Source organism: Semicossyphus pulcher, unplaced genomic scaffold (assembly GCF_022749685.1).
Source record: "Semicossyphus pulcher isolate SPU_LCO1_2020_fin unplaced genomic scaffold, fSemPul1.0.p SCAF_23, whole genome shotgun sequence".
In the NCBI taxonomy this organism is placed as follows: domain Eukaryota; kingdom Metazoa; phylum Chordata; class Actinopteri; order Labriformes; family Labridae; genus Semicossyphus; species Semicossyphus pulcher.
Genome location: NW_027211697.1, coordinates 13046335 through 13070058, shown reverse-complemented (window position 1 = coordinate 13070058; position 23724 = coordinate 13046335). Strand labels below are relative to the sequence as shown.

Sequence of the window (23724 nt, the reverse complement as noted above, 5' to 3'; positions counted from 1 at the left end):
CATGTGGCTGTTTGTTCTGTCATCCACTTTGTTATAAATGGCATGAAAGAAAAAGAGGGCAGCAGGGTGAACATTAGATACTGGTTTCCTCCCGTTCCACAAACAAGGGTGAACCGCACACTCTCGTACCTCTGAAGCTCTCACTAAATATAGGAAAGCAGAGAGAGGGAGAGAGAGAGAGAGAGAGAGAGAGAGAGAGAGAGAGAGAGAGGGGGAAGAGGACAAGGATGTGGCTGGTTTGCACCCATATATAACCTCTGCCTCACTGCCAGCCAGCACATGGTGTCACACTAAACTGTGCCCCTGCTCTCAACCCCGGTTCTGTCCCCTCAGCACTTTAGTCATTTGCTATAAATAGGCACACACACGCACGCACACACACACACACACACACACACACACTACAACCACCAGCCCATTTTGTCTGTTTATTTTGTAGCTAAAGAGATTTGAGCTGGATGAGGCCTCACCTGCAGGCTCGTGTTGTGTTTATGGTCCTCACGCTGCGCTGCTTTGCTGTGTTGGCTCACAAAGTGCTTAGCCCAGCCCATCACGGTGAAATACTGTGTAGCTCCACAGGGGGCCAAAGGCACGCTCACCAGGGCCGAGGAGGGCCTTTAAATCACATGCGATTATGTGCACACAGTCAAGCACACACACACACACACACACACACACACACACACGAACAGAGACTCATGCTGAAGGTTATAATATTGTGTGAGAAGAAGGGGACACACGTGGACAGCTGTCTGCTCTCTTCTTAAGGCAAACACACCTTTTTTAACATATTCACAGTTCAGGACGTCGTGCTTCAGTAGAATAGTATCGACTGTATAAATAATGGACATAGCGACCGTGACCTTAACCATATTTTTATAAACTTTCTTTTTAAAGATGTCACCATGTTGGTTTTCTGGAACCGGAAGTGACCATATTTGGAAGAGAGGGTGGAGCTGCTGAGGAGCAAGGTGTTGGCAAATTGACCCTTCGGTAAGCCCTTCCCTTGAACGGCCGCCGTCCAATCCTACGTTAGCAACTGTAACTAGGAGCAGGAGGCCTGTCAAGCTTTCAGAACAAGGAGAAAAGTTCAGAGGATGTCAGATTCAGATTCCAAAAACTCGAGAGGAGAGACGTCGGACATGGATTATAAAGTGTGGAGGACAGTCAACCGACCCCCGCTGGTCTCCTGTCTGGCCTTCACTACGACCACCCCTCGGTTTGTGCCGTTGTTGCGGCAAACTTGTTCAGGATTTTGTCGGGCTTTCCTGTTGTGCCTTTACATAACATTACAAAACATATTAGATAATGAAAGTTATAGGGCGTCATAGCTAAAAAGCTTAAAATAAAACAATATACTGACTTACCCTGCTGTGCAAGAACACTGTTGTTTCTGCATGACTGTCCTAAACATGAATTGTCAACACGCTTGCATTGGGACCGGTGAGCTTTTGCCTCTATCTTTATGTCCTCTTCATTCTCAACACTCCGCAGACAGATTATATTATATTGCCGTCCTTTCTGTCGACTTCTCTCTGATACTTGGGAACTGTTTTTCCAGAAATTTGCTATGATTTCCATTTGAACATCTCCCACTGTTATAGTTGAAAACGCCACAATATTTACATGCTGGTACGAAAGCTTGACAGGCATAGCAACAGTAACCAAGGGGGGCGGGACTTAGTGAAGTCTGTGCCCGTGGCTAATTCATTAGCCGGTATTGAGCTAGTTTACAATCATCATTCTCAACAACAATCCTGACCCGTATTCACTGGTTGACAAATAAAACAATGTATGACAAACACTAATAATCAAAGTATGGTGACACAAACCGTATCAAGTCAAAACATATCAATAACACTAGAATAACGGATTACATTACATACACGGAGTAATTCATTTCAGGTATTTGCATAAAAAAGGTTTTTCAGCCGGCCTGTAAACATGTTGAATTCTGCTCTAAAGTTTCATTATAATAAAGGGATTGACTCGCTTTTGGAGCCAGCCTCTAGTGGTCACTTGAGGAACTACAGTTTGTTGCACTTCCATCTCTCAGCCCTGGATGTTGCCTCTTGAGATGCCCCTTGCTCTGTTGATGGAACAGTGATGTGACTGTTTGCTGCTTAACCTGCTGTATCCGCCTTCAGCAGCAGAGGGCACACACAGGAGAAACACCTGTACTGTGGGCAGAGTTTGTCTTTTCTTCTCTTGTGAATATTTGGAAGAGCAGGGTTTTTTGCAGCAGCAGCATGAGGCCCCTTTTTCATCAAACAGGAGGGGCATCCTGTAGTTAAATTGAGTCATGATGGCTTCCCTGAGAATAGTGTCGTAACCCCAACGCACTGACTGCTAGTGTTCAAATATCTGAGGACTGTCTTTCAACAGGCCTGCAGCGTTTGTCTGCAGAGAATCACGTTTTGGAAACAAAGAATTAAAGAGAAAACAACACTATCTGACGAGCAGAGAGCGTGCTAATGCGAGCGCATACACATGCAAACGCACACCCCTCATCTTGTTTACCAAGTCTTCCAGCTGCACTAATGCAGGGGGGAGTCGAGCAGATGCATCTCCTCCCCTCTCCCCTCACCACTGCCATATCTTTCACTCCAGTGTCATCTGCTCAGCCTCTCCTCTTTCCCCTCTCTCTGTTGACTTCCTCCCGTCTCTCTCTCTCTCTCTCCCCACTCTCTGTTTTTCCAGACTTCTTGGATTCCTCACCTTCCTCACTTTGCTTTCATCCAGCCCCTTTCACCACGAGCCAAGAAGGACTCTTATTTTGAAATGCCTCCAAAATAAATCAGCACACTACTCAGCCGCTATGTTGACACACCACAGGCAGCCTTGAAAGTATTGCAACTATCTCATCTATGCACTACACCTCGTGGAAGCTTTCATAAGGATGCATCTCAGGAGGATTCAGCATGACGCTGGTGAAGAAGAGAAACATGAGAAAAGCAGGAACATTTTGCCTCCTGTCTTTTCTTTTCATGAAATTCTTCGGCCCTCGTCTTCCTTTCTCTGAAGTTCCTTTGACGTTGTGTTACAGAGCGATCACAGTATTGATCTTGCAGCTGATCCTGTGAGTCCATGCTGTGTAACAAGCGGAGACGAGCACAGGTGATGACTTTCACACCAAATAATTGTAGCAGCCTCTCCAGAGAAAAACATCCGCACATTTCACCAAGCGAAAGACAAACACAAGGAGGCCTACTTATATCTGTGGAGATTTTCTATGATCACATAATTAAATATCATTTTTAACAAACCGTATTCTTATCCTGTAGCATGAGCAGTCATACCTGTAACTCCCCCTTGTGTGACAATTCTCTTTGAGTTCAGAAAGAGGGGAGATAGAAATGATTGATACACTTAAGTATCACGATATTTATAAAGATCCTCTTTTTATTTCACCATGTGTAGTTGTTTAGCTTCTGGAGCAGTTTAGAAAGCGTTTACTTCTCTCTACAATGAGCCGAATTAAAGCGCACATCAGGTGTGTAACAAGCCCCTTTTACACTGCCAGTTCAAGGCAGGATTATTACGCCTCTGGTACGTTTGATCTTCTATGTAAAACGAGGCGTAATGGTGGGGCGAAGTCGTTCCGCCTCTGAGCCGGCAGCAGAGGCGGAACAGAGGCCGGAACATCGCTGTGTGTGTGTGTATTTGAAGGACGCGCTGTTTGTTTACACCTCGCGCATGTTTTGCTCTGTAAAAACACACTGGGGCGTGGTCCAGTGTAAAATGACAAAGGTGGCGGAGCTTCGTTACGGCGCTGAGGCGGAACCGCAGTGTAAAAAAGGCCACAGTTTCCCCCTTGAAATCTGATTGGCCACCCCAGGTGCCACCCCAAAATCTAAACTAAACTATGATTGGCAATTTGCCTTGTCAGAGGCGGGACTTATGTTAGAAAGACAAAAAAGAAGATTTACATGTTGCTGCTCATACTTCATGCCACACCTGCATAAGTAACCCCAGTCAAAAGTCTGGATTCGCCCCCTGCTTATCGTCATGGCTCAACATTTCTTCATGCAGAACCTGTAACTGATGTTGGAAGAACACTTTGCGTCGCTGTCTGCTGGGTACGCTCCTGACACAGGAACTTGGGATCAGTTCTCCTTTTGCAGCGTCTCAGCTGAAATGCAGCACCAGCTGGGCGTTTTACAGTCCCAAGAATCCCCCGTCTGAGCTGCAACACACTCACAACGCTGTGACGTCAGAGAGCTCTCTGTACATGTGCAGGCCTCGCTGGCAGCCCACGCACGGCTTACGAGGAGGAGTGGGGGAGGAGGGACGGAGGGACAAAGAGAGAGACGGGGGAGGGAGGTGGGGTTTACGCTGTGATGTAATTTCACGGAAATTGTTCTGTGTGGTGATGCTGCAGCTGAGAGGAGCATTGAACATCTCAGCCTCCTACTGGCTGAGGATAATAAATAAACTGAACACAGCACAGATTAGAGCATCTAACAAGGAAAACATGATGTTTGTGTTTCCCCATTCACAGCAGAGTTTCCTCATCCTGAGCATTAACAAGCACTTGCTCTTTGACCTCCTGATATCAGCTGTTTACAGCCTGAGGATCCAACTTGAATATACAAACTGTGGATTAACATTCATCATGATACTAGATCTGCAGACTATATGCACAGACTGCATGAGCTGTAAGCAGACGGATGGAGCCTTCAGCCTTTATGAAGCTTCAGACGTTGTACAAAAAGCTGTCGTGTATTTTGTCATCAGACATAAAAATCATATTAGAATATGACCGCTGTGGAGCAGAGAGGACACGCAGCTCATTTTATACGATGAACATACAGCCCCATCTGGTGGCAATAAGACAGTTGTTCTGTGTGTTGCATTTAGTGAAATACCTCAGATTCTGATTGGAGTCTTTGTCTTTTTACCATGTTCATTAACGCAATAATTAAAGGGAAGGATTTTTAACGACTGACTAATAGAATCATCCCTGCAGAACACAGGGCGTACAGTAAATGACGTAGATGCAGATGAAGTGAAGAGCAATGGTGGAAGTTTTGTTTCTTGCACGTCAGTAACTTTGTAAACAACGATTTGACAGGAGTTGTTTTCAATCTATCTATGAATACAGGGTTATCAATTAATTAATGCTTAGATAATTCCTTATTTTTAATACTTTTGGCGCATTCATGGCATATTCGTTTATATTTTTTATTTATTTATGCTTGATTTTGTTTCATTCCTCCATAATGCTATAGTTTTTGAATAGGTTGGATTTTGTTGTCACATTTCATGGCAGTATTCGATCACTTTATTGTGGTTTCGCCAACAACAATTTGTGTATTTGGTTGTCTAAGTGGAGTCTTTTTGGGTTGTGATATGACATGTATCGAACATTTTATCTTTGGTTACTTGATGCAGATATGAACCTTTGATTGCTTATGGTCTGTGTTCTATGCCTATGTAATGGTTTTGCAGTTTTACGTGCGTTTCTGGCAAGGTTGTGATTTGAGCTGTTTTTTATCGAATTGGACCGAAAACTGTCAACCTGATCTGGCAACCCTGAAACTGGCATCCCTACATCACCTGCAGATCCCTCAGGTCTCCAGTGTCTACTTGTCGTCGCTCGGGTCTGACTGGAAACTACAGGTGATCGCGCTCACAAAGTTGTAGCTCAACACTTTGGAAAACTCCGATGCAAATACGCTCTGCAGTTTCTCCTGAGGCTTTTAAAAAGCAGCTGAAGACACACCTTCCTCATCTCATGTAATCGTGCATATTTATGTTATTACTATTATTGTGACACATCGCTGTGTTGTGGTGTTTTGTGAGGCACTTTGTGACTTTGCTCTGTGAAAGGTGCTATACCAAATAAACCTTATTATTATGTACAAGTGGTAAGGCCGTCCGTCCGGCTCAGGCTACCGAGCCCAGCAGCCAAACACTACGTTTCTTTACTCTGATTGGTCGTGGCATCGGAGGGATCTTCGTCTCTTGGAAATCTAAAATGATCTGAGAGGTTTCAGACTAACTGGTCTCACAACCTGACAGCGATTTAATTTGAACAACAATCAGACACAAACAGAAACGTTTCCATGAAACTGATTTTAATAGATTGTTAAAAATAAGGCTATGATGCTATTTTAGCAAACATTGACCAGGAGGACCCACCGTCATGGCGTCCAGAGAAGCCGGTACAGTGGGTAAATGTGACTGATCTCTGGGTTATTACAGATGGACGTACAGTGGGCACACGTACACCGCACATTTGCAAAATCAAACACACACTGACAAATGTCCTGCGTTCGAACTCCTACATGTACACATGACACACAGACACACACACACACAGACATCCACCCCACCCAAAACGGTGGCATTAACAGAGATTTAGCAGAAAACAGAGCAGTATTCTCTTAAAAAAACATGCATAGCTTAGTACATGAATGTTATTCCAAACAGAGTTATTGTTGCACACTTTGATCTCATGGCTGGTCAAAAACTTCCAACAAGATTACATGAATTTCTTTTATTTAACCAGTTTTAACAACCACGTAAACTCATCGACTATTTTGTTTTAAAATAGCCTCCTTTTATATTTTGATCATGTAGAAAGTTACATTCTGAACCAAGACTGGCTCCAACACAGTGGAAATAAATACTGGAATGGCAAAAACACAATATAAAGTTACTAGTTTGAAATGGACTGGAGAGCAATCTTGGCCCAACTTCTCAGATATAAAAACAAATAAAACACCTGCGTCGTATTGGTATCCTGCTGTCAGGTTACTTAATAAAAATGTCTCACTCATGGATACAAAACACTCATGATGCTCAGCATAACAAAGAAGGACAATAACTGTTTTTTCTAACAACAAATTAAAGGAATGATGAAGAAATCCAGAGACTCTATTTAGTGCTGTCTGCATGTGCATTCGAAGGTGCCACAGAAACGTTTTTTTATTCCCTTATTGAAGCTTATTTCCCGACAGGATGACCCCCGGAGAATACACACGACTTCCCTCACATGATGAGACTTGATATAAAATGAAATAGTCAGTTTCACGGTGCTTCTTGTTTCGTCCTTTGGTTACTGGGATGACAGATCGCTACAAACATATATTTTGTTCCCTTCGTATAATTAGCACACAGTAGTGTATTGTACATTACCATGGGTGTCCTTCACAACCTCCACATGTAACATTTTAAAGTGCCAATGAGCTGAAGCAAACAGGGAGCACCACACCGGTGGCACAGGCAGATTTTCCTCCCACAACAGGCAAGTTTAGCGTAAAAACGTCCAACTGGGCGCACGCATACACACACGCATACACACACACACACACACACACACACGGACAACAATGCAGGATTCCTGCATGCAAGCTAATGCTAACCTACAGTTCAGTACAGTAAACTGGAAGCCTTTAAGTACCCAAACTGCACGGACATCACTCATATCACAAAGCTCGATTATGTGGTAAATCAGGCCTGAATCATTCAACATTAATACAACCTTCTCAAGCAATGTGTCACCCTCCTGCAAAATGTATTCACCACTGGCACGTGCAAGCTGCTTCTCTAATAATCTGCCTACACAGTAAAGTAATCAGCCTCAGAATCTAACCTTTTGAATTATTGGATACACTTTGAATTATCGGCATAATATTTTAAACCTGGTCCTAATTGTAGAAAATAAAAATGCTCCACACATGAAAGATTTCAGTGAATGCCTACACACACCTGACGCTCACACACTAACACACATGTGGTTTACAAATGTAAAAGTCTCGTGTGTATAATATAAAATATACTTCAGTTTAACCTAAAACTTCCTGCTCCGTTTTAATGCTTCAAGCACGTCTCCCTTTTATCCTTTACATTCGAATCCTTTCGAACATCTGAAGACGAACACGTCCACACGTTACCTGAACAAACTAACACCTGCAGTCGCCTTTTTCCCGTGTGCACCGGCTTCACCTACATGCACCCCAGCAGAAGGGAACACCTGCATCTTGGACGGATTCCACTTCAAATTCATAAAGAATAAACTGTACAAAACATGGACTAAAAATAATTGTTTTGTTTTTTTTACAAAGTAGTCAACTACTCAGGCATTAAGAACGATCAGTAATATGAAATTAAAAACTTGGGGGCATGCGGGGTTGGTGGGCGGCCCTGGCGTTGACAAGAGTCTGTGATTTATTCTTTCAGTCATGAGAGGTTGTGACCTGCCAGACGATGAGGTGGCTCTGCTCCACCTTGGTAGGAGGTGACTGCTGGTTGGCTGAAGGCTCTGATAAACCGTCCAACTCCCCGCCTTCGTCACCTGACGAGAAGGACAATGGGTCAAACAAACAAACAGCGTACCAGATGGAGACATGCAACGTTAATTCATTCAGTTACTTAAGTAATAATCTCAAAGATTGTCATGTAAATAAATGTCTGTTAAGTCTATCGCCGAATAAGATAACACAATGGTGACTGAGCCTATGGCCCACTGATGAAAGCCTTTGCATTTGCAGTATTACAGACTGGCTGTCTGTGGCGACTTTCACAGAGAAAATCACAAGCAGCGCCCAGTTAGTGACGCGTTTTCCATCAGCCAGCAGTGGTTGGTCTGCCAGAGAGGGTAGGCGGAGCTAAGCGGCTGCTTTTCCACTCTCTGCAAGTGTTGCGAGTAAACAGTAATCTACTATGGCTGAACAAACAAAGAAAAGATGGATGACTACAGATACAACTTCAACAAGAAGTGAAAATCCAAAGAAAAAGAAACAAACTCGACACTCAGATGAAGCAAACAGTCTGAAAAGGAAAGCGACCGTCAGCCAGGAAAATCAAGAGTTACAACCGGAGCCAACCGTGGACGTCACACATGCAGCACTGTCTGGATATCTGGGAAGTGTGCTCCCGCAATTACCGTTTATCACCATTAGAGGCGCCAAAGAGAACAAAACTGAGATCTCAGAGATTATCACTTTAATTGTTTATATTGTCCAGCGAACAGTCTAAAACCCAAACACTTAATTTAGCATCTTAAATGAAAAAGCTAATTCTAACATTTAATAACATGTAACAAGAAAATATTAAATACATTTGCTTGAAAAACTCAAACGATTCAACTAGAATCAAAATAGTTGTTGCAGTTACTCCTCGGCTCCACCTCCTGATGCCAGTGGTGCATCAACTCACCCATTCTGAAGTCAATGTAACCTTCGCCTCCACTCATGACCAGGTATGTTTTGGGCTCAGCCGTCGCTGTGTCGGAGGATTCAGACGGAGGGTCGTCAGAGCCTGAATCTGCGCTGCCTGGAGGGGGCATCGCCTGACCTGTGAGGAGAAGCGACCCAGACTCAAAAACGTGCATGTTCACAGAAATGAAAACATCTGTGTGGAAGCTGTGATCAGGAAGCAGCTGCCCATAATGTCCCAGCAGACTGATGTAATGAATTTAACAAGTCACGTTCACACAGTTGCTTTATTTTTTTAACCTCTGACCTGAGTTCATATTTCAGCTCACAGTTATTCTCTGTGCTGTATTTTCCGCCAGCTGCTTCCACAGTTTGTCTGCTATTGTCCCCTACCTGGCACGGTGACAAAGAACTTGACAGCATCTCGGTGTCCATGGAAACACAGCTGGGCGTGGGCCATGGAGCAGTATGGCACGAAGCTACCCGGCATGGCACAGTCTGAACCGTCATCAGGGTAAACGCGGACAGCACTGCCCGGACGATTTGGCACTATTCCCGTCGTCATGTTGGCTGCAGGATCACAAAGAAAGAAACAACAGTTATTGCATCACAATGTGCACACTCTCTCAATGTGTCTTTATCTCTGTGCCGCAGTGAAGCAGGGAAGATAGAGACTTAAAAAAGACGACTTGTGAGTGAAAAACAAGCAGATTTCAGAATAAGAATGAGAAAAGGCAAAACATTTTAGGGGAAGGCCAAAGAAAGGTTTGAAAGCGAACTGAACTCTTCATTTCCTCTTAACAGAGCTGTGATATATGAACCAGTCGTCTCGTGCAAGCTGCTCTGTTAGCGTGAGACCTGTATCGATGGCAAAACGGTCGTCTTTTATTCAACAAATAGTTCCTCGTCTTGTCTGAGAAATCTGGGATGCTGATAAATCATGAGGCAAGATGCAGAGAGGATGCACAGCAGCAGGGAATTAAAATGATCATTGCACTCTCGTGTCTGTAGGGGCCACATGACGACACCTGCACCAGCAGATCAGCTTAGCTTAAAGATTTGATATGTGGAAACAGCTAGTCTTGCTCTGTCCAAGGATGACACAATTAATCAATACAATTAATTAATGAAGACGTCTTTTGAGCTAACATGCAAACATTATGTTATGTCTCTTAATAAGTAAAACAAAAAGAGCGTAAAAATGCGCGCTGTGCTGTTATTTTTTCTGGTCAGTTGCAGTGACTTCCTGGAGTCTCACACACAACACAAGAACAATCTTAACATCTGACACAAAGGGATGGGAAGTGCATCAATCTCTTCATCCAGCACTGGTTACTATAAATTCCTTCTGACTCGAATCAAACTGTGACACTGGAAGTGAAGAGTGTCGGAGTGTGAGATACCTTCAGACAGCGGGATGGAGATGATGACGCCGTTTCCTGTCCCCACCCACAGTCGGCTGCAGGACACGACCAGAGCTGTGATTCTCACAAACGAGAAGCCCAGTTTACCCGTACCTGCACACACAGAACACATGCTTACATGAAGAATCAATTCAGGTGCAGAAGATCTTGAGGCAGACAGCCAGTATCTACTATTAATTTAATAAGTAGCTATAATAGTTAGGTAATGATCGTAAAGCTACATACTGTAAGTACTCAATTCCTATTAGGAGAAAGTAAAAAACAAGGTCCTGGTCACATTAAAGCCAGAGAAGAGAAGGATGTAAGAAAGTATGCATACCCAACATCTTGCTGACGTAGGGCTCGATGTCCACGTCCTGAAGGTGCTGGTAGGTGTGTGCGTGAAACAAGCGCAGAGTTGAGTCCAGCCTGATCGACACCCAGATCCCGTCTCCAACCCAGGCCAGCTGCCGCACCTGACTCTCCTTACGGGGATGAGCGTCAAACGACTTCTGCTCAGACGTGAAACATTGGCGTTAGAATATTGTGGAAATGTTCTGTTAAATTAAAGGTTTGGTTATAGATTATTATTATTTAATGAATTTAATGACAGCGGTACCTCTATCCTCATGGCCTTAGGCTGGATGACGTAGATCTTGTTCCTGTAGCCGCACCACACCTTGTCATGGACGACTGTCATGCAGCGGATTGAGTGGTGGGGCCGGCCCAGATCCAACAGGTGGTAGTTGGTTAAATCCCACTGACCGTCTGCTCGAGAGAAACAAAGAGAGAACCAATAATCTTTGTTGCATAAAATATATCACATGGTCGAAAAAAAAAAAAGCCTGGTTATAATCCTCGACCCAGACTTCCTTTTTAAATCACGCATTAACGTGGACCACAGTCCTATCATGCTATTATGAGGAGCTAATGCCGTGATGGTAGGAAAAAAAATGCAATTTCGCTCTGTGCCTTTGGACGACGCGATTTGCTTCTCCAATGGGCCCTGGAAAACCTCCACCAGACTACGTAAAATGCGTCATCTGGCGGAGGTCATGGAGCTCGCTGAACTACTCTTCCTCAATCTAGGACGCCCGCCTCCGATGTCATGTCTCGTTCAAAATCGTCAGGTTTGAAATGTAGACTGCAGACCTGATGATTTTTTACATGATCCACCGGTATATTCTCGCTGTGTTTCAGATTCTGTCCCGCTCTGAGCCGTTGTCTGCAGTGAAAACGGTAGCGTTTCACTCCAGCGTCTCTCGCTGGGCTGTTCCTTTCAGAGGGAGGGGCGCAATGAACGCTGGGTGTTGTAGGAATGTAGAATGGGCGAAACCACGAGCTGTTTGTACAACTTTCTCCACAGCTATGGCGTCAATTTCAAATATTATTGCTTCTATCGATTACAGAGAACACCAGCTTTGACTGAGAGCGGCTTTTTCCAGGGGCGAACTGCTCCTTTAAGAATGTGACCAAAGCAGCTTTCTCCCACGGTGATGGTGATGATGACTACAATTCATAAATACTGCCAGGTTTTTAACAAGAAAGAGAGAGGCCATTTTTAGCTCCCACTGGCTGCCAGGGCCTTTTATGTTTGATTTAAAAGTTGTTTACTTGTTTACAAACCGGTTTTTAATCACGTTAAAGAACTTCAGTTTGGGACCGGCCTATAGTCTTAATTCTTTGTTGATTTTTATTCTCTTGAGGCCCCTGAGATCTGTTGCAGCCAGTTATTTGCCTGTTTGTTGAATCTGTTTCTTCACTTTATTGTGAAGCACTTTAAACAACTCATTTTGTATAAAAGGAGAAACATAACTGCAGTTTTGTTGCTGCTGTTGTTGTTGTTGTTGTCCAACAGAGTTTTAGTGTAAACACTAAAAAAATAACTACAACTGATATCTTAAGTTTCCTCGACCACAAAAAGCACCAACCCGCACACTTACCGATGCCTCTGTGGAAAATTGCCAACGTCCCGTCAGCCAGAGCAACCAGGACTCTCCCTTTAACATGCCTGTAACCAGAGACAAGATCATTTTCCTGTATGTACAGATGCATGTTTTCTTTTAATGTTTGTGTCCTCATCTGACTTTGTACTCACACTATGCTGAGGATGGAGTCCTTCAGCTTGATGGCATGGAGACACTTTCTCCATCGAGCCACAGAGGAGTGGACGTACAGACTTTAAAGGGAGATAAAGAGTGATAAAAGTGACTCATGAGGAATTTTCACACAATAACTAATTACATTATAACAGGCTTTATTTCATAAACGTGCAAACTTTCATCACCTCTCTTTATGTCATCCTGAGCCCTAACATTTTGCTGCTGCACTAACAGCGCCCTCTAGTGGCTGTTGAGTTACTCACCATCCGTTCTGAGCTCCCAGCCACATGGTGGGGAGCGCGCTGCTCATCCTCAGGACCTCCCCATCTGAGGGGTCAGAGTCTTCTGGCAGGGAAGTCACACCATCCTGCCCAGAGCCCCTGGATCACAGGAGGCAGAAGATTCATCAGTTCTTCTGATTTTATTTAGAAGATTTTTAATTTCCAGATGTTTGTGACTTAACAAGTTTTCTTTGCTTCAGGCAAATCCGCTCTTTTTAAAGATAATTGATGACCAAGCTGACATGTTGAAACAGTAGAGGTGATGTCTCACCTCTGATTTATTTAGTTATTAGTTTATTAAATAGGGACAAAGCCTGTTATTGAGCATCAGTGTAAAAACACAGGAAGGAAGGAAACATGCCGGAGTTAGCAAGAAAGCTGGGTCTTCAGTACACCTGCAGTCCCTGGGCAGGTAAGGTAAACAGACAAATAAAACTGACAATATAAAATATAAACTACAAATATAAAATGATCAATAACTGTAAAGATGTGAACTTTGCAATTTAAAAGCCTTAAAAAAAAAGGAACCGAAATGCAGCCCGTCTGCTCTCCCTAAAAACATCAACATTTTTAGAGTGATCACCAGGACGATCGTAGCTCACCTCCTTGTGTCAGCAGGATTGGGGTCAGTGGGTCCCACCCCCAGCGGGTCTGTGAACACATGCTCGGTGTAGATCCCCGGCTGGTTTGGATCTGTTGCCTGCTCCTCCTCTCCTTCTTCGCCTACACCTGCGTTAGCCTCCGTCGCTTCTGTCGCCTCCTCCGCTGTGGGGACGCCGTCTTCTGCCGGACTGGTCTCTCTGGACAGCTCGACTGTGGGCATCGCAGAGCACGGGGTTAAGAAGAAGAATGATACAGAGAAGAGTTTTGGTCCAACATCCAAAGTAAACGACAGTAACTGTGCAAGGAGAAGGGTAGATTTCCTGTGTCTCATTGGGTTTTGAGGAGTGAAGACTCTAAGAGTCTTTTAGATGAAGGTAAGAGGGAGCACAAGAGCAACAGGCAGATGGTTGATTCTTTTTTGTTACAAGATTAACAGAAAATTAAGGAGAAAAAAAGAGATAATTTATCTGTTAGAGCTCTTTCTCGTTTTATCTTTAAAATAATAAAAGTGTTTCTGCCGTCTGAGCAGGGAAGAAAACGACAAACTGTACTGATCCTCGAAGGAATACAGTAAACTTATAATTCAAATGCAGCTATAAAAAGGAGATGATTCGTCAGCAGGGTGTTGGCAGGTTTTGTTTGTTTTGCTGTAGTAGCGCATTTTCTATCAAAGCATTTTCTAAGCAGACATCTACCTGAGCCAGAGAGGCCGCTGTGCTCAGCCGGCTGGTCGCTGACACCTGCGGAGGCCGTCTGGGGGATGGCGGTGGTCCCCTCTGCTGCCAGGGCACCATCGCTGCCTGTTGAGCCCACACTGGCCACACTGCCGGCGAGAGACACCCCGTCACCCTGAGTAGACTCCAGGTCTTGAGGTACCTCCTCACCTGCTGGATAATCACTCTCCAACACACCTGATGAAAATCAACAAAGAGATCCTCACAGTCATTGAATTCAGTGCTGACAGAGTAGAAAAGAACATCAACACACACATAAAAACAAAGTGTTCACTCAGCCTACCTGGCACACTGGCAATGCAGACCACGTGGGTGTTGCAGGCGTAGAAGCTGTCGAGTAGGTCAGAGGGCTGACTGGCGTCCAGCACCATCACCTTAGTGGAGGAGTGGGTGCTGGTGCAAACCCACACCCTGCTGGAGGTCTCGTCCTGAAGGACCAGCTCTTTCTCCTGCTCCCCCTTCTCCTGATCCTTCATGATAAAACAAAATCAGCCGGCAGTCTTGATGGGATTTGAACCAAAGCACGTCACTCTTCCTCACTCTTACCTTACTCTCCTGCTCCAACTGGTCCAGGCTGCTCTGGGAGCCCTTCGTCTGTTTACTGAGCTCTGAGGTGGGTGATGCTCTCCCCCCCGACAGGTTGACTCCTGCAGCACACCACAGCTGGAGAGCAGAGAAAGAGCATGTAATAAATATATCATATTCATGATGTGCTGATTGTATTTTAGTGTTTTTCTGCTGTACCTTCATAGAAGCATCTTTCTGATCCAGAGGTCTCAAGTACACCGGCACAGGTAGGTTCATTTTGTGCTCCACCTGTCCACCGTTGGCTACCTGTGGAGGTACAACAAGCACATGCAAAGAGTGCAGGCTTTTAAAACAGACTTTAACCAATATTTAAAATCAAGTATGTTTCTGTTTCATCAGCAGTAGCAGGTAAACACACTGGACTTGTTGTGGAGGGTGTTTGTGAAGGTCACAGAGGCAGACGTGAGGTGTGTGAAGTTTGTGTTTGTATCCAGTGAAATCTGAACATGCAGACATGATGCACATGTTTATTTTATAAGAAGAGAAGCTGATTCTGACTCACATTTCCTGATGTCTTTCTAAATCGTTAAAATCATAAGACTAAGATGCTACCTTAACTTTCCCGAGAATCATCATAATTTAAGGTTTGCTTCAGAATCGTATTAATCCAGTTATGTTGTCTGTTTATGGATAAAGACTGCAGGCAGGAAGTGCTGATCGTTAATACTTTTAAGATGCCAAAAAATCTAAATGTAAACAATGAACAGGACTCGAGTTGCTGTCTAATGCGTCAGTGAATCCATGAACAAAGTGTTACTTCCTGCTACATCTTAAGAAGCATTATGGGAACTGTGGTCCCTTCACTTTTTTGTGTGATGTCATGATAATGTGCCCCATTCCTCATTTTTATACAGTTCAGAGTTTTTGCTTTAGAGTGGAGACTGGGACTGGGCCATGGTCTTTGTACAATGCAGTAGTAAAGAAATAATGTTTTCCCCAGTTAACACGAGCACTGAGCCAATATAGGTACAGAAGAATAAAAACAGGTACATGCAATAGAATAAAGTAAATATTTTTTAATCCCCTGATCATCTACAAAGTCCTTTTTCACGTTGAGTATAGAGTCACTTCACGTTTAATCTAACGCGGTTTAGCTCCATCTGGTGGCCAACTGAAAAATCTTCTCTTGGCAAAGTTATCATCAGCAAACTAAAATTGACTATATTTCCTCCTGCGTGATTTCCCCAAACTTTCATTTCCTACCTTGTATTTGCTGGGCAGGCTCCAGCCGTGCGCAGTGACTCGCCCGTCCTCCTTCTGCATGTGAGCCTTCACCTGTCTGTACTGAGCTCTCTTCTGCTCTTTACGTGACGGTGAGCTGCACTGGTCCTTCCTACGAGAAGAGCAAAGTGAAGACGTGTGATCAGCTTTCAGATACATTTGTCCATGTACATCTTGGAAGGCTATTATAAAAGAATAAATCCCTCAAATATCTTCGTCATAATGGCATCACTATAATATTCATCTTGGGAAAAATAAATGAGTTTATTAATAACAAATTATTAGAATGTAATCACTGAATTTTATGTTTATTTCAGAGGTGATTCGCATCAATTTAAGTTTTACATGTTGTGACTTCAGAATGTCCCTCACAGGCTCATGTAATTACTCACTCTTCATTGAGGAAGTCAAAAGTCTTGGACTTCTCTGTGGGGAACTGGGAGAAGGTGCTGCTCCTCTTCACGAGGCCGCCCGGGGCGTTGTACCTCACGTTGGACTGCGAGTCGACCTTCTTTATGGGGGGGGAGCTGGAGGAGGAGCTAAACAGTCTGCTGAAGCTGCAGGTGGTGAAGTCACAGAAAGCCAGGAGGGAAAAACAGAGCAGACAGGAGTGCAGGGGAAAGCAAAGGAAGGGGGGGGTCACCAAACAACCAGAGAACCAAGGAACTAACACCAACAGTTACTGTACAGTGACGTAAAGCATGCTGGGTAGCTGAGCCTATCCTATCAATTTTAACTAATGAACATCAATACTTTCTATTAATAAATGTGTTTTTAGCAACAAGTATAAACACTATCATAAGTGTGACGTTTGTCAGGATGGATGGAAAGATTCCTTCCACCTAACTGGGAATCTACACCGACACTGTAGCGTCACACTGTTGCGTGCTCATCTAGCCGATCAATAACTTCAAAAGGAAACTGAAATCGAAGTTAAATGAAGAGATCACATGGTTTCACACGGAGTCCTTGGTTGTGGGGATGTATTTACATAGCAGTCAGTGGCTTTCTATGTTTCACTGATGCACAGCGGCGGGGAAAAATAGACTTGACACGTAAAACGAAGGGAGCAGCAGAAAATTACTCGCGTATCACGCCTGCCCCCCGCACAGTGTACGCGTCTGGTGGGGATTGCGGCACTGAATAACAACGGAGCGGTTCTGTCCCGGCACGCGTGCGCTGGTTCGCTGCGTAGGTTCTACGTAATGCAAAGACCATCAAGGTTCTCCTGTAGTGGAATTAACTCGTTGAAAAGCTCACTCTCTGCAGATGCAGACAAAAAATACAATGCTTATTAATTTAATGTAACATTAACTTTTTTTTTTTAAAGGAGTATACTACCACTTTATGCAAGTGTTTATCAAACACCATTAGATCATCGGCTCGACCGCCTTGAGCATAAATTTGTTTCAACTTATCTGCCTATGGTATTAAAGATTTAGGGGCAGTTTCTAATATTTGAGCTGTAAATGCTAACACCGATTACATTACAACATTATCATGCATCCTTATAAAAAACAAAACAAAACCCAGGCAAAGACTATTTGTGAAAAGTAGCTTATACCTCTGTGTAAATAATGCATAACTAAACCACTAAAAAAGGTCTGAATGAACAGATGAAAACATTTCAGTAGAAGAAGAAAAAAAACATCTTGTATAGTTAATTTTTTCCATGCAGAGAAGAAGGAGCACATTATTAAAAAGAATTATCATCATAGCTGAAGACTGATGTGTCTCTGTGATAAGCACGTTTTCATTCCACAAAGCTGACAATTTAAAGATGAGGTATTATGCTGTTTCATATTTTAAGACATATACGCAGTGTTACAGTGTTGGATGCTCACACTAAACGTTGGTGAAGTTTCAAATCTGTAGGTCAAAGTATGTTGGAGTAATCCCCAGGCTTCTCAGCTCAGTCAGCTGTGAACGCCAGGTTTTACCAATTTTTTCTACAGGCTGCACTCTGTGACGTCACAAAGTGTAGCCTCAGCAGGCTTCGGGGAGCTGGCCAATCAGAAGAAAGCGGGCTTGTAGGGGCGGGGTTTCTTAAAGGGACAGAGCTTTTTTTTAACTGTAAATTATGCTAAGCTACTCCACAGGTATCACAGAGTCAAATATGAAGCTTGAAAATAGCATAATACCCCCCCCTTTAAATTAGCATATGTGGTACTAGCTGACTGCTGAATTGTGTTGGTCAATATTTTCTGTGTCTCCTAAAATAAGCCTGATAAAACAAAGACAACACATACACTAGCATCTGTTACACCCTGATTTCATACAGAACATGTATTTAGGCAGCTGTGGGAACTCGGCCCTTCTCGAGCTCCCTGTGAGCAGACAGAGTAGGAAACATGAAAAGGCACACAGCAGGCAGGAGACAGGAAACCCGGGGGCACAAGGAGAGTCATGTCTGAGCAGCTTGTGATCAAAACAACTGATGCACTGCACGCAAAAAGATCACGGATAAAGACACATCAAAGTTGGATCCATGTTTAATGGCAGATCAGTTCTGTGTGAATGGAGGGAAAGAAAGAGAGGTTTGGCTGGGAGAAGGTTTATTAAACCATCTTTACCTAATGCTGCCAATTCAATAGCACATCCAGGAAAAGATGAGAAAAGAAATGTATTTGAATATTTAAGAGATAGAGAGAGCACTGACCTCTACGTTCGGTCACAGCTAAAGCCCTGGACCACATCGTTTTAAAAAAAAGAAACAAGACATTTTAGAGGACTTACAACTGCCAGATGCTCGATTTCTTTTTCTCTGTGAGTGTTGGATTTTCTCTCGAGGCTCTAAAGAAAAGAACGAGATGATGGAGAAGTTACTTATAGTCAGTTTAAAGATACACAAGTACAGATGATGTCCTTGCAGTTTATAGTTGATATTCATTATTATATTCATTTGTTTTGTGGGTGAAACAGGAAGTTTCTGTGGAAGCTGAAAAATGTTGACAGCAGCAACACCATCATCGCCACACGGTCATCGTATCATTCTGTCATTGTTAGTGAGAGCCAATTAGACGATCCAATATTAAAAGCCTGATTATGTACTTTTGTAAATGAGCCTAACCTGATCATCTCCGTCCACCGCACAGCTTCCTGTAGCTCCATCAGCCTCTCTTTGTACTGGTTCCTCTCCATCAGCACTCGGGCCATCTCCACTCTGGTGAAGCGCTTCCTCTGGGCCGTCGGCACGTCACTCTGTGGGAGCAGCACACAGTTAAACCCAAACATGAGCACGCACCAATGCATTTATTGTTAGAGGAATGAGCTACATCTACTTGGACAAACATATGTTTATCATGCTTATGTCTGCAATCAGATTTAACAAAAGACTCACATCTTCTTCATCTTTAGTTTTGTGTCTCACTTCCTCCATCTCCAGTCGCACTCTGAAAAAAAAAGAAAAAGCATTTACCGTCAAATTCAGTGTGTAAGACGCTCTTTTAATACATTTTTTCCATCTAAAAAGTGGGCTTACATACCGGTGCGACCAATATATCAGCATAAAATGCAGAGATGTATGTTACTGTGTAACGCTAGTTTACCCAGACGATGGTGGTTAAGTGGAGACGTCACATCTCTGCATTAAACTGTTTCCGGGTCCAAGCCGCTACAACATCTCCTGTTTACAATCTGCTTACAATATAGCCTACCGCAGGGCTGTTTCAGCGAGGAGAACTAAATAGATTGTCGCATACGCTTCATAAAGGACATGCACCATCATGATGGCCATTGCAGCCGGCACCCTACAAACAGTGGGCTGCCAGCTACTGCACAGGGAGCTAGCAGGATTGTAAACTCGACATGGCGAAAACAGATGGCAGGCTGTAATTTGTGTGTGTTGTGAATGTGTTTCAATTGAAAATAAATTGAAAAAGTGTTGGAATAACTTGTATACAAGTTTTTATTAATAAATAGCTATAGAAAACCTTTTCCCCCCCGGGATACCCCCCAAAACAGATTGCGTCTTATATTCTTGATGTCTCAATTGTTGTTGTTTTACAATTTCCAAGCTCAGTAGCGATAAAGTGCTGCCTGCTGCTATGACCGACTTACTTCTTGATTTCCTCCTCCAGCTCTCTGGTCTTGTCCTCCATCTTGGTCTTCGCCTGCAGCACAGCGTCCAGCTCACCCTGCAGCATCTCCTTCTCACAAGTCAACTCGTCTACCTTCAATATCAAGTCTTTATTCACCACGTTCAGAGCGTTCCTAGAGAGACGGGAACAAGGACATTTTATCAGGCAAAAACATAAGAAGTGGAAGATAACACAAGTTAAAGTTGTGACACAAAAAACCCAAAATGATGTTCGTACTTTGTCTCAAGCAGCTGTGAATTCTCCTGAATGAGGTTTTCCACTTCACGGCCCATACCTGCACAGAGTCGATGAGGAAATTAGAGTTGTATTACATAATAATTCGACAAGCTGCAGCAGACACTACACAAGAAACTACAGATTAAGATGCACAACTGTAGATTATTTCTACCACTACAAAATCCAACAAGGCACTACGTAGGATGTGAAATATCTCCTAGTGAGATATTTGTTACTGTAGGTCTTACAGCACAAGAAACTACCACAACACACAACCCCACAGCACACGTCACATGACACAGGAGAAGGATGGATAGAGTGGGTGGGGTCTTACCAATTAAACTAAGGTCTGAGAAAACCATGCAATCCGAGTCAGGCGGAAAGAACAAGGAAGAGAGAGAGAGAGAGAAATGCGATATAGTTTGAGACAGTGAAATGACCAAAAAGATGAAGGAGCCAGAGCTGAACCTGCAGCTGCTGACTCCACAAGCAAAAGATGTTTGGTCTCTAAAGCTAGTAAGATACGACAACCGCAGGAAAACAGGGAAATACAAGGGCAAAAAAATGAGCTGTGAAAAGAACCGTTAGGCAAGCAAAGGAAGCATCGAACTCCATCATTCATGCATCAAACTTTGTCAGAGTCAACTTCTATCAAACGTAATGAAGAAGAAGTTATGGGCTGCGATGATGGCGAGCATGGCAGAAAGTGACTAATGAGTAGAGAGGTCAAAGGGACATTACAGAAGTATGTTTAGCTAAGGAAAGGTTTGAGGTCATACACACCAGAGTACTCCACTGGGATTATGGACAAAAGCCAGAGGATGAGACACGGGAGAGAGAGAGGTGATGTTAACATGGGTAGATGGCTAACACTGCGTATAACAGCTGGACCAAAGCAAAGTGTGTAGCGTTGCAGGAAACAGCAGGTGTTGAGGTACAATGCATTTAAAAGTAGAACTATCAGAAGAACGACAGCGGCTACATCTTCAGTTAAAAGCTGCACAGGGATTTTAAATCAGTGACAACAGATATGAGAGTTATTTAGCAGTTTGTGTATAACAGGATAAACGTTATCTTTAGGACAACACAAAGTTTAATTTGGTCATGTTTGCTCCACAGTTAGTTTCTGTATCAGGACGCTTCAAAGTGAATTATTAAAGTAATAATCTTGAAGATTTTCAGTTAAATAAATGTCTGTTCAGTAACTATCTCTCGCTGAATGAGGTGACACTATGGTGACTGAGCCTATGACCCACTGATTAAAGCCTTTGCATTTGCAGTATTACAGACTGGCTGTCTGTGGCGACTTTGGCAGAAAAAATCACAAGCGACGCCCAGTTAGTGACGCGTTTTCCATCAGCCAGCAGTGGTTGGTCTGCCAGAGAGGGTAGGCGGAGCTAAGTGGCTGCTTTTCCACTCTCTGCAAGTATTGCGAGTAAACAGTAATCTACTATGGCTGAACAAACAAAGAAAAGATGGATGACTACAGATACAACTTCAACAAGAAGTGAAAGTCCAAAGAAGAAAAGAAGAAGAAAGAAGAAGAAACAAACTCGACGCTCAGATGAAGCAAACAGTCTGAAAAGGAAAGCGACCGTCAGCCAGGAAAATCAAGAGTTACAACCGGAGCCAACCGTGGACGACACACATGCAGCACTGTCTGGATATCTGGGAAGTGTGCTCCCGTAATGACCGTTTATCGCCATAGGTGCTGCCAAAGAGAACGAGACTGAGATCTTCGAGATTACCACTTTAAACAATCATCAGGTCAAAGGATCAGGAAAATTTTAATATATTACTGCATTTTAGTCCTGCATTGTCCTAAAGAAGAAACAGTTTTTGACTCACCCAGCAGGTCGGCTCCTTCATCCACGTCCCCTATGAGCCCAGTGCCTGCAGACGACAGCTCTTCAAACAGAGACTCTGTGTTGCGGTCAAATGCCATGTTCTCAATGCCTTTCGTAGGGGTGCTAGAAGAGTGAAAACAACCGGTGATGTTATGCTACCTAATGAAACTGTGTTTAAAACTGGAGTGACAACATGTTCTATTTACTACCTGCAGGGTTTGTATCCAATAAGATCCATGTCCAGCTCAGGGGTGGATTCGATGATGTCCTGCACGTCTGAGCTGTCCTCATTTTCAGGCAAACCTGCAAAAGACAGAGGACATCACGAAAGGAAGGAGGATGCTGCATGTTAGCAAAAATCTATAAAACTGTTGCACCTCAGATGTTTTTGGATTGAAATTAAAAAAGTGTGTCCATCTCTCGTTTTGCGTGAATACGTGGATTCAGGGGGATCTGCACACGCCCCTCAACCAATTCAACCAGTTACAGTAATGCATTGCTTGTATTATGACAGACAGATTAGACGCACAGTGGGAGAAAATATCTATAATATAATTTTATTTTGGCTTTAATGACAGGACAGCTAAAGATAGACGGGAAATATGGGTAGGAGAGAGTGGGTGATGACATGCACCAAATGATCGACAGACTGGCAGTCAAGCCTGCGATCAATGCGACAAGTATTGTGGCCTCGATGCATGCGGCGCCTGCTCTACCAACTGAGCTGAACCAGCACCCCAGTATCATGGATTTTAAATGCCCAACAGCCAGCGCTAACATTTTAGTACAGTGTCATCTGTAACAAAACATACGTGTGGTCAGACTTTTTATCATCAACAAATCCTGTTTTTGAGATCATCAACGTCTCTTCGGGAAAAAGGTCGTTGACGAACATTTATCGTCATAATTTTCGTTAACAAAAATAGCACTGCTGTGTATAACACAAAAAGGGACAAACCACCTCGACTAGTGGACGAGTAAAAGTGATTCTGTGAGTGCAGGTTCATGATGTCGACCCTACCCACTGATATGGATCTGGTCCCCGGTGCAGCCTGCACCTCCATGCTCTTACTGGTCCCATCTTCCCTCTCCATGTCCGAGGCTGTGGTGGACATCTGTGTGACTGACTTGGAGCCGAAGTCTGACAGCTCATCCTGTAATGAAAAAAAGCTTAACCACAGCAATACTTGGAGACAGTGCCAAAATAAAAAAGGGAAAACATAGAGAACACGTCTGACAACAAACAAAATAACAGCTTAACAACACAAGTCACAATCTAACAGGTTGACATGTTTGGACAGGTTGAAAGGGACTATCACAAACTAAATGGTTCGCTACAAAAGCTACACATGCACATAAGACAAAGGAGTCCAATTTCTCTCAGCTCTTACACTGTTTAGAGCAAGAGAAAATCTACCTCTATATACATCAAACATCACTATTTATAAAGTTTATATTCTTAAGT

The 23724-nt window shown here is 43.5% G+C and overlaps 1 protein-coding gene across 2 annotated transcripts in view; it reads right to left on the bottom strand.

The window, feature by feature from the left end:
• Window positions 1-7949: 7949 nt before the first annotated feature.
• The window catches only part of spag9a (sperm associated antigen 9a), a 28889-nt gene continuing 13114 nt past the window's right edge, over window positions 7950-23724 (bottom strand). For both annotated transcript variants that reach the window (XM_069674124.1, XM_069674126.1), the window contains 25 exons: window positions 23281-23413; window positions 22469-22562; window positions 22261-22382; window positions 21196-21207; window positions 20413-20470; window positions 20156-20308; window positions 19437-19488; window positions 19167-19297; window positions 18833-18889; window positions 16489-16653; window positions 16079-16208; window positions 15032-15121; window positions 14834-14950; window positions 14571-14757; window positions 14249-14464; window positions 13553-13763; window positions 12933-13049; window positions 12666-12746; window positions 12511-12578; window positions 11187-11335; window positions 10908-11079; window positions 10568-10681; window positions 9558-9734; window positions 9166-9303; window positions 7950-8302 (listed from right to left, as the gene is read on the bottom strand). In XM_069674124.1, the coding sequence (XP_069530225.1) occupies window positions 8184-8302; window positions 9166-9303; window positions 9558-9734; window positions 10568-10681; window positions 10908-11079; window positions 11187-11335; window positions 12511-12578; window positions 12666-12746; window positions 12933-13049; window positions 13553-13763; window positions 14249-14464; window positions 14571-14757; window positions 14834-14950; window positions 15032-15121; window positions 16079-16208; window positions 16489-16653; window positions 18833-18889; window positions 19167-19297; window positions 19437-19488; window positions 20156-20308; window positions 20413-20470; window positions 21196-21207; window positions 22261-22382; window positions 22469-22562; window positions 23281-23413 (3063 nt within the window). In that variant the 3' untranslated portion in view covers window positions 7950-8183. The remainder of the gene's footprint in view (window positions 8303-9165; window positions 9304-9557; window positions 9735-10567; window positions 10682-10907; window positions 11080-11186; window positions 11336-12510; window positions 12579-12665; window positions 12747-12932; window positions 13050-13552; window positions 13764-14248; window positions 14465-14570; window positions 14758-14833; window positions 14951-15031; window positions 15122-16078; window positions 16209-16488; window positions 16654-18832; window positions 18890-19166; window positions 19298-19436; window positions 19489-20155; window positions 20309-20412; window positions 20471-21195; window positions 21208-22260; window positions 22383-22468; window positions 22563-23280; window positions 23414-23724) is intronic.